At 42.6% G+C, this 11,014-nt stretch overlaps 1 protein-coding gene across 2 annotated transcripts; it reads right to left on the bottom strand.

Annotated features, from left to right (window-relative positions):
• Window positions 1-1,286: 1,286 nt before the first annotated feature.
• map3k8 (mitogen-activated protein kinase kinase kinase 8) lies at window positions 1,287-10,378 on the bottom strand. Of its 2 annotated transcripts, XR_013932350.1 has the most exons (9): window positions 10,164-10,378; window positions 8,578-8,953; window positions 7,796-7,966; window positions 6,633-6,894; window positions 5,217-5,323; window positions 3,818-3,970; window positions 2,711-2,957; window positions 1,718-2,527; window positions 1,287-1,627 (listed from the first exon to the last, which is right to left on the bottom strand). XR_013932350.1 is itself a non-coding variant. In XM_080417625.1 (8 exons), the coding sequence occupies exons 2-8, from the start codon at window positions 8,923-8,925 to the stop codon at window positions 2,391-2,393; spliced, it is 1,425 nt and encodes a 474-aa protein (XP_080273751.1). In that variant the 5' UTR covers window positions 8,926-8,953; window positions 10,164-10,378; the 3' UTR covers window positions 1,287-2,390. The 2 variants fall into 2 exon arrangements, 1 of the variants encoding a protein (XP_080273751.1); XM_080417625.1 differs by having other exon boundaries at window positions 1,287-2,527.
• Between the last annotated feature and the right edge of the window lie 636 nt (window positions 10,379-11,014).

Raw genomic sequence — 11,014 nt, 5'->3', positions numbered from 1 at the left:
AATACATGCTTTATAATACAATTAACATATTTTCTAATAAGGGAAGTATGCAATGCCAAAAGAAAAGTACCATAGACACATACAAACATTTATAAATCAAATACATAAAAGTGCAGGTCCATAACATTTAGGCTATAATCTATTCCACTGGAAACAGCAAGTATTAACTGCTTTTATATGCAATTTAAGGAAGTTTAGTTTAGGAATAAAGGAAATTAAAAATGTATTAAATGAGGGTATAAACTACATCATACTGTAGCTTACATCATTTTATCAAAATAATCAAGTTCATAAGGTTAAGGCGAGGGTTTTCTTTACAGTAAATATGTTACTAATCTGTCGCTGTTTAGGTCAGGGATTCCCTATCAATCAACAACTACTACACCACCCACACTGTTACCATGACGCAAAGACAAGGAAGTGAGTTCCATGCATCATGAAGATGTTTGCGCTTGTGTGTGTGCAGGGCTGCAGGCATTCGTGCGTGTTTGTGTGCATGTGTGTGAACCAGATGACCTGCTCTCATTTAACACCCATGCTGTTAAATGCTGTACTTTTTATTCAATATCTATTACTGCGTTAGTTAGCAGGGAGAAAGTGTGCAGAGAGAGAGAGAGAGAGAGAGAGAGAGAGAGAGAGAGAGAGAGAGAGAGAGAGAGAGAGAGAGAGAGAGAGAGAGAGAGAGAGAGAGAGAGAGAGAGAGCACACATACATAGGTTATCTGAGTTGGCTTTTGTTAAGCCTGACGGCTGGAAACTCTTTACTTATATCCTTTCCATTAAAGGGCAACTTCACTGATGTCAGATTTATCAACTTTGCTGATATCAGATTTATCAACTTGGCTAATGTCAAATCTTTCAACTTCTAGATCAGAAATCAGCTTAAAATGGTCTTAAGTTGCCCTCTGAAAGCCATTACCGATCTTAAAATGTCCTTGCTGCTCTATGATGGTGCTGATGATGCTAACACATAAAGTGATCTATAGATGCTCACCAATGTGGAAGTCAACCAATACAGCTAGAAAGTAAATTGGTGCCCCATTGTGTGAACACACTTTCCTCAGAGAAATCAAGCAAGAGCCTGAAAGTGACCACCACCAGAGACTGAAAGTGACAAAAAAAAAAATGACATGGACATTGGAGTTTTTTTCTCTTAGCCTTTCTGAACCATCTTTTTGAAAGGACAATTCCAAAGTGAATTTCAATAGTTGCAACATACTACAAGTGACAAAAGCAAATGCAAGCTGTGTTTTTTCTTTCATTTTATTGAGGGTATAATGATTTCTATATTTTCAGATAGAGAAATAATAGACACTATCCATTTTGAAAACACTGCATCCCAAATATATATATATATATATATTGCAACAACCATAACAGACATCATCTCAATCGGATGTACAAAAGAACATTCTATACAGGCAATCTATAGAAGTATAATTGCACAGCAACTACAATGATAAAGTTCCATAGGAACTAACATTCAGAAGTTCATCAATAACTATTCATCAAACAATTTCAATGTCTGCATGGCGCACACATGGTGCATCTATAAATTCCATAAATATCTGTCTGTCTGTATATTTGCCCTTCATAACTCCAGAACTGTTCATCCGATCGACTTCACACTTGGCGGATGTATTGCCAAGGACCCAAGGAAGTTGTCAAGGGTGAAATCCTTCCAATCAGCAGTTCTCCATAACCGGCCCGCTATGAACCTTATTTTATGTCTCAACCACAACCAACCACAATTCATTTCGCATAAGATACTCACAGTATATGTAAATGTAGACACAGCTTCATTCCAAGACATACAATCCCAAAACATTTAAGGTCAAGTGAATTCCTGTTCACAAAAATGATCGTTGTCATCAAATCAAAACACTTATATAGATAGATTATAAGACAAAATAATTACAGTAATGCTTTTGAGAAATCTTGGTGCTTTTGTAGCTTTTTACTATACGTTGTTTTGTCCTTACAAACTGGATTCTACGTTATTGGAGTGAAACCCTTTCCTTTTTTCACTTAACATGTCAGTACAGTGCATTACACGTGACACATCCTTCAAGGCATCCTGCATGATAGCCACACCAATAGCAAATACTGTACTGTACTGTGTGTACAGAGATGCTGAATGATACATCACTTTCGATCACTGACCTGCAGTGTTGCTAAGATTACTGAGGAATCATTCATAAGACATTCGCCATTTCACTCCACTTTCCCTTTCATTACAAAAATATCCTAACTCTTCTAAACAGTCACACTTCACAGAGCAATGTCACAGACAACTTTGGAGTATATCACATCTCAGAGAGTCAAGGCTAGTATTCAATTATACATGAATTGTTCCGTAAATAATTCAACAGTTAAGCCACTTGTCCAGTGCTAGCCGTATTCTGTGGCGGGAGGCCCTCTCACAAGCTTGTAGTAACTGGCCACGGCCACGGCCCCCACGTCAATATAAGACTGGATATGAGACTTCCTCCTCATGTGGCCGGACTCCTCAGTATACAGGGAAGACTCTACAGAAAAAGAGCAGAGAGTTGTTAATACTGGTAAGCATTATGTACTGTATGTAACTGTGTAAATAATATTTGCACGTGTGTCTGTGTGAGTGCATTTGATTGGATGCATCCCCCCCCCAATTGAAATGGCCAAGAGCTAGCAGCCGTGTCTGAATGAGCACATTTTCTACCAGGCCTCACCATGTGTGGTGTCTGTATGTTGGCTGTGCTGCCGCAGCATGGGGTGGTTGGCCTCGCCCAGCGCCGAGTCCAGGCTCCAGCAGCGCGGTTGCTCCTCCCTGGGCGGGTTGATGGCCTCGTCCTTCAGCAGCTCTGTGGCTGAACTTCGCAGGGCAGGGTCCCTCTTCAGAGCTCGGCTTAGGAAGGTGCGCATGGACAGGCTGCAGTCCTCCGCTACGTCTTCCATAGGAGGCGCCTGCTTGTGGATCTAGTTTGTGTGTGTGTGTGTGGGGGGGGGGGGGGGGGTAAGAGCAAAATCGTTGTCAGTGAAAACCACAGAATACAAAAAAGCCACAAGTTGACAAGTGGAGTGCAACAGGCGCAGGTTGCAGGCAGCAGCACCAGTCAAGAAGCCATGTGTAAGTTCTCTCGCTTCGACTCAATCCTTTGTTTCTTGTTTGAGCATCGCGTGTAATATTACTTTGGTTGTGATAAAAAAAATAAGGCATCAAGGATGGGTTCTCAAGCGCAGCCCGTTGGAGAGAGTATATAGTCTATAGACTCTAAAAAACAGAGCCTCCATGTGACAGTGGTTTCATGAGGAAGTGAATCACTCTATAAATCAAATCCAGAGGCCGATAACCCACTTCAGAAAATCACTAAACCTCTGTCATGGAAACCTTTTAAAATAACCAAATGGAAGCGGCAATAGACTGACTGACTGACTGACTGACTAACTCACTCACTGGACCCTGGAGGTATGTGCTACAAACAAGAGTCAAGAGTCAACAAGAGTCATGCTTTAATATCTCATGATAATCTTAGCTGTGAAAAAGCAGAATAAGGTCACGGAAAACTGTGACTTTTTAGACACAGGATGTTGCTGTGCACATCGAATCATGAGTATTTAGTTTGGTGTGTGAAAAGACAAATGACCATGGTTACGTGTCTGCTGCGTGACTGACTACTGGGCTAGACGTGATGGGCATTACCCTCCTTACAGAAGTAAAAGCTAAAACAAACAAAAAACACTTCATTCATCATTCTAGAAAGATGGAAAACTCAAGTAAGACTTATTTATCATTCCTTCACATTCTGCACAACAGTCATAATATGTATGTTACTTACAATGTAGAGATATGATGGGTAGGAAGTGCGTGGGTATCTCCTCACCCAGGGGGGGCTACCAGTCTGCATATGGATGATGGTGGTGCCAAGGCTGTAGATGTCCGTCTTGGTGTTATGTCCCCGACACAAGACAACCTCTGGACTCATATACATCTGTGAGATGGCAAATTGTAATATATCATGCGGTTATTCGAAAGGGTAAATGAGGACAGCACTGCAGTTCCTCTTTTATCAGTTCCAGTAAATTACATTATTGATGTGAAACAACCAACAAAAAGACATGCTTGCTTGCTAAGCTAACAAGCTTATGCTACAGTATGCTGCACATGCTGCAGAAAATGTGACTTTTGTGTGACATATTATGCGACACAGCAAACTGCCCAAAATCCTAGGCTCCGCATAAGCTTGGGACAGTGTACAGATTTCAATCGTTTTTTGTATGTGTGTGTGGGGCTCCCTCTGTATGAAATCCATATGAAAGAAAATCCAAATAAAAAAAGTCTAATATATGTTTTATATTTCAAATATATACATTTCAAATTGTTTTATATTTTTCAGTTAAATGTTGTTGTTTTTACTCTGTAGAGAGAGCAGAAAATGCAGTGGCCCATGAGAAAGAGTAAACATAGTACTGTACTAAAGCCCATCTCTCAATGTGCTGGAAATTCCACTCAGTTGCACATGTTAATGTCATGTTAATGTCAGCCTGAACAGCCCAGTATTGCTAGCTGTCTGTTTGCTAGCTCCCTCTCCTTGTTATTACCACTGGGCGTCTGCCCTGGGACTTTCCACAAGCCAAGCCACAAGGGGCACAAGGCGGACACACACGCACGCACACACACACACACACACACACACAAAAACACACGCGCACGCACTCACACACACAAAATCCAGGGACAAAGTACGAACAGTAAAAGAGAAGAGGGGTCGTGAGATAGTCCTTGTTGCCATCATTCTACATTTTCTGTCTGTATACAGTATGCCTCTGACTAATTTTCTCCTCTTCTCCCCTCTTTGGCGATCGCTGAACACTTTTAGCATCTGTGTCAGTTCATCGGGTGCACTGATCCATGCATTAATGCTTGCAAGTAATTAGCTCTCTCCCACATTTTCTGCAGACATGTTTTTGTCTAACTGACAGGCAAGTGCTGACAAGACTCCAGACTAAATTGTACAAAAAAAGGGAGTCTCAAACCCCCAGTCTCAAACCAGAAGACAGCTGTTTTTCCAAAGGTAAAAAAGACACCTATAAACATTTGAAAGTACAGAATAAGAAACTCTTTAAGTTCACCAGAGCAGACATCCTGAGCTTACAGGGTTTGAAACCCTGGTGCAGGAAGTGATTGGCTCAACCTCAAAATGTTGAAGTTTTAGGATTGCAGGATGTTACTCTCACCTCTGTGCCCCTCAGGTCTCTGGGGATGTACATCTCCTCTGTCATTTGCACGGTCAGGCCAAAGTCCACCAACACTGCCTTGTCTGACATCAGGACAATATTACTGGCTAAGGAGAAAAGGAAGATAATAATATATTAATATTGACTGTGTACTGTGTGTCAAAGACAACAGTGCCAAGAAACTACTTCCTCTTTGCTGAAGTTATTGTTAGTCGATGGGTGTGTCGGCTGACATTTGAGGAAATTAACACTGCTGAACATGAACACAGTTAAAGAGTTCTCAACCATGCTGTTATTCAGCAGGCTTACACAGTGTTTACACTGGAGCAGCGTATTTGGGAAAGGGCATTGGTGTCTTCAAAGTAGTCACTGAGAAAGCCAAACAAGCATTTGGCATGCTTTGAGCACACAATTTGACAGATAATTTAAAGGCAGGCGTTTCTAAAAGCGCTCGCCCTTCTCTTTCGTTACCTCACTGAGGTGAAATTACATATTTTGACTGGAGGCAGGAAACACAGAGGACCACAGCAGCCCGTCACAGGCCTGGGCCACAAAGCACACCATTGTCATAACTCTCCTGGCTGCAGCCTACATTTAACCCTTCTACAAGGAGGGCGCAGGGGAAGGAGGGAGGATCTGGCTGGAAATTCCAGACACCAAAGAGCCTTTAGGTTGTGACTGGCTGACAGACGGCTGTGGAGCGGGGCTTTGATCCCGGGGCTGAGATTAGCTCTCATCAGACGAACCCAGCCACGTTAACTTGACCTAGCTAGCTTCCTGTGTTGCTCTCTGTACATACTGTAACAGAATTCAACATTGCTATCATCAGCAATAACAAATCCAACGCTTTACAGTGACCCAAACCGAATTGAAACCCTGACCCTGATGTACATTAAAACACATTACAGTATGTATCACTGTTAACACTGTGGTCTGGTCTTTGGCTGTTCTTCACCAGAATGAACCTCTTCCTGCCAAGCATGCACTGTATGGCTCTAAGCAGAACTACCGGTATATATGGCCCTTGCTTTCCTTCCACGAATAATGTCTTAAGACTGTTGTCACATCATTTCCGGCAGGCAAGCGCCTGAGGTGTCACAAGGGTATCACAAAGAGTGTCAGCAAGAATGTTTTTCCCCTGAGCCCCGAGGACTTTTCTTAAACCTCATTTCTGCAAAAATGTTTTACTCTCACATGTCCTTTCTTAAGCCTGTATTATTATTTTTCATATCCAGTATTATTATTGTTATCTTTGTTGTTGCATATTGTTATTGTTAGTACAGTCTGCAGAGGATGACACATCAACATTTCGCTGATTGTACTTGAGTGAGTGACAAATAAATCATCTTGAATCACATCATCAAAGGCCCATGAGAGGAAGAGGAGGTTTGCATGGCTTATATTTGTCACGCTTACGTTTGATGTCGTGGTGAATGACGTTGTGGGAGTGCAAGAACTCCAGGCCGCGGAGAACCTGCTTCGTTACCCAGATGATCTCGAACTCTCTCATGGGCCCACAGGTTTCCAGCTTCTCCAGGACAGAGCCGCCCTCGCCGGCCTCCATGAAGAGGTGGACGTGTTGATCCCACAGCAAAGCGCCATAGAGCTCAGCGATGTTCTCGTGGCGGAAACGCGCCTGGATCTCCACTTCAGCAGCTTTGAAGTTCTCCATGGGGATCTAGGACAATGGCATGCAAGGCAATGAGCGATTGTACAATTGTAGCTCCACACAATATCCTACTATTATAGATTTGTACCCGGTGTCATCAGTCCTACTGAGCCATGATTCTAGAAATAGAATCATCTTCTCATTGAATGGGCAATCTTGTATTGTGCATGAGATTAACTGAATTACTGGCTAGTGAACTCATGCCACTAAGCTTTTTACAGTGTGTGTGTGTGTGTGACACTGTGTGTGTGTACTGTCAACGGTGTGTAAGGTAAACATAGCACTTGCTGTGATAATACCAGACTGGGAAGCCACCCCCACCTTGTTTGCTAATAATTCCCACTTCAGGAACCACCAAATTTATAAGGCCCCTTTGTGAAAAGGACTGAATATAACACATGCACATAAATAGAATAGAATAGAATTGAGCTCAAATTAATTTCACACACACACACACACACACACACACACACACACACACACACACACACACACACGCACATACGTGTGTGTGTGTGTGTCTATCTCAATGTTATACCACCAAACCAAAAGGTTGAATATAATTGTTGTGAAGTGGAAGCAACTACATTATTTCCAGATTTAATTCTGAATAATGTTGGCCAATATCCTTTAGTTTCAGACCACTCGACACTGGGTCTAGTAAATGAGTTGCAGAGAGGCAGTTTTTCCCCTAAACAACGTTCCTCTTTTACAGCCCATTATCAGTGTATGCAAAGTTCAAACATGAACATTTTCATGTTTTCAGTAGCAAAACAATCTTAGCAGTGTCTACATAAACAAAGGTACTTCGTACGGTAGTACATAACATTCTAACATTCTTGGCACTGAAGTTAATAGTTACGGGAAATCCTCTCAGGCTGGATTCCAATCATTGCTGGGCAGGACTCACCAGTTTGCATGCCATTCTCTTCCTGGTTTTGGCGTCCTGAGCCAGATGGACTTTCCCAAAAGAGCCTTTAGGCACAAGACCTGAGCCATGATTCTTGTAAGTCAACGTCCACGGGAACAGGACCACGTCCATATTGATTTGATAGCGTCCATTCTTGACAGCCATGTCCTTCTGCAAGCAAGAGGCAGATATTTAAAAAAAAGTTGCAGCTTCTCTGTCCAATATGTATAACATAACAGTGTGAACACAACCAGCTCAGTGGCCTTGTGGTTAGAGCGTCTGCCCTGAGATTGAGAGGTTTGGGTTCAATATACTATAGACTATAAAAACGGGACCCAGTGCCTCCCTTCTTGGCACTTGGATTGGTCCAATAAAATATCAAGGGTTGGATTGGTCCAACTCAGCATCAAGCGTTGGATTGGTCCAACCCTTGATGCTGAGTTGATCCCTGTGACAAACTAGCGTCATATCCAGGGGGTGTACTTGTACATCATGGCTGGGGGGATGTACTTGTACATCAAGCTGCCTCACGCTACAGGAACATGAGCTAGATTCCTGCCCTATGAGCCACATGGCTCAGGAACCGTTGGTTTCCAAGGCTACTTACTATAAACACAACATAAAGTATGCCCGAGAGATCATTTTCATGCACACTGCAGTCCCGGCACATTGCAAAGCTCTTGCTTGTTGCTATGAAGTTACACAATGATTGAAGGATGAATGAAGGATTTTACTGTGCCATATCAAAACAGTATCAATACTTGACCACAGTATGGTCTTACCTTATTCAGAAGTACTCCCATCTCCTGTTGTAGGCGCTGTAGCGCTGCCGGCTGCATGTCAGAGATGAGGTTCACAAATGACAGGAGGTCTGGCACTTTCCCATACCTCACACCACCACCACCACCACCATGAGCCTTCTCTTCACTCCCCGAATCTGCCGAGTCCCCTGCCTCTTCATTCTGGTCCATCTCCTCCTGCGATAGACTGTCTTCTTCTTCTTCTAATGACAAACCTAGTTCTTCTTCCTCGACTCCCTCCGCGTGGTAAAGATTCTCCACAGCGTCAATAATGTCCTCAATGTTCATGTGAGCCAGCAGGAGTTCAATTCCATTGTCATACTCCATCATAATTCATCCGTGTCTTGTTCTCCTGGCTCTGCAATACATCATTGCTCAAATTAGGTCAGATCCAGCTAGTCTTTTTCATTGTTAAGAAAATCTATGTGTGTGTCTGTTTTGAGCAGATCATGAGACACAAAAGACTGCCAGAGTGATGATGATAAGGGAGGAGGGACTTCATTCACTTTTCTCCCCAATGAAAACTAATTTCACAACACTGTGGGAAGCCCCGGGGACTCGGGGAGCTTCTTGCCTGATGTTTTCCTAGTGATTCAAACCTGATGTTTGCATAGTGATTCAAAGCCCACAGTGCTGCTGATCATGTAAATATCAAATGTATGTTTTTAAGGCGTATACCGCCGCAACCTGTTAGTTAGCACAATGTATTATTTACGCACGACGTGTATGGTTAGAGATGTCACGTTGTAACCATCTGAGTGAAACATGTTCATTGACCACTGACTTTCACATCCACGCAGTAGCTACAGGTTTATGCAATGAGGTGCGCACAGTAAAATCCAGTTATATATATAACTCTGAGAGCGTACTAGCCTTGGATCAAGATTGATCATATATGTATTTAATCGATTTTGACATTTGCATATCTATGATCGTCTTGGGTTTCACCCCCCAATTGTCACTGGACATCCGCCCGTTAAGTCCGTATTTCTCCGAACATGTACACATGCAAAATATAAGGTGCTTAGCCGGTTGCCCCAAATGTTAACTCGGCATTCGGAATCTTTGTGCGCTGTATTAGTTCGTATTCTTCAATAGATATGTGTTTTAATCCCGTCTGTGCCTGAACGCAATTTCCCCCTTCGTTTGCTTCCTGTTTACATTGAGTGTAATACCGGCTTTCACCAGATGCGCCCCGTCACCACTGCCCATTGAGGAATAGAGGGAATTTCCGACAGAATCCGACACCGACGGGTTCAAAACACATGTCTATTGCAAAATACGGATTAATACATTGCACACATGTTCCTAATGTTGAGTTAACATCCAGGGCTACAGGTTCAGCACTTTATATGATTTTTTTTTGTACATGTACGGAGAAGTACGGGCTTTGCGCGCGGATATCCAGTCACAATTGGGGGGTGCAGCCCAAGACTATCATAGATAAGAAAGAAAAAGTCAGTCAGACTCGATAAAATACATCTATGATCATCTTGATCCAAGGCTAAGGGCAAGGCACTGGCACAGTCTGGCAGAGCAAACTTTAAGGAATGTTTAAAATGACTTACCTGGATATTGTGTGAGGAGCTCAGTTGGAGTGCGCTCTCTCCATTGTGCTGCTGCTTGTTGTGTTGTGCGCGCACTGAGCATACAGTGAGAGAGTGTCAGACTGACGCAACGTGGAAGCAAACAAGGAGGTTATGTCGTAGATAGAAAGCCTGCGGGGGTGTCGTTTGAAGATTAACGTCATGCGCCGCGGCTTCTTCCAACCATTCGGTTTAGTTTCGTTTTTCCTTTTCCCTTTCTTTTAATTTCCAAGTGAATTTCTAGGGTATTATGACTATTATCCTTACCCTGTCGTTGCGCTTTATCACTTTTCATGTGTGCACAAATGCAATTTTGGGTCGGGAAGTTTCCTCTGTTCAGAAGATGTGCAATAGCAATGAAACAACTTTCTTATACTTTTAATAAATACATAACATCCACGGCCATCATCACTGATGTAATTGTGGTTGCAAAGTAGATGCGCGCGCCCCATACAGATCTGGTCAATTTAAAAGTTCTATCGCCAAGATCTGTAGGGGGCGCAGTGGAATAACTAAAACATTTTTTCCTTCGGTAAAATATTTTATTTTCTGGCCAAAAGGTGTATTTTAAACGTGAGGTGGGGGGCTCCGAGTGTTCCCACTAAGGAAAGTAGGCTTTCAACATCTTAAAACTGTCTTTGTTTTGGTAAGTAGCAAAAGTGTATTTTTTATTTTTTACTACAGACGAGAGGCTGCGCAGCCTGCGCTACTGGGGTGTGCGGGCAACGGCTCGAAAGTAACATAGCGTTAATGAGGACTCCTTCTAACGCTATGGACCAGAGCTAGTTGCAAAGCAGTCAACTTTATTATTGTTAATATTTAAAAACAATTAT

This window comes from Gymnoscopelus braueri (genome assembly GCF_963280865.1).
Source record: "Gymnoscopelus braueri genome assembly, chromosome: 21".
Classification (NCBI taxonomy): domain Eukaryota; kingdom Metazoa; phylum Chordata; class Actinopteri; order Myctophiformes; family Myctophidae; genus Gymnoscopelus; species Gymnoscopelus braueri.
This window is presented reverse-complemented; position numbering and strand designations above follow the sequence as displayed.

Coding starts and splice junctions, on each gene's coding strand:
- map3k8 (XM_080417625.1), bottom strand. CDS start 8,925: ATGATGGAGTATGACAATGGAATTGAACTCCTGCTGGCTCACATGAAC. Junction 3,971..5,216: donor GAGACCTGAGGGGCACAGAG/GTGAGAGTAACA, acceptor GCCATCTCACAG/ATGTATATGAGTCCAGAGGT. Junction 2,528..2,710: donor ACATACAGACACCACACATG/GTGAGGCCTGGT, acceptor CTTTTTCTGTAG/AGTCTTCCCTGTATACTGAG.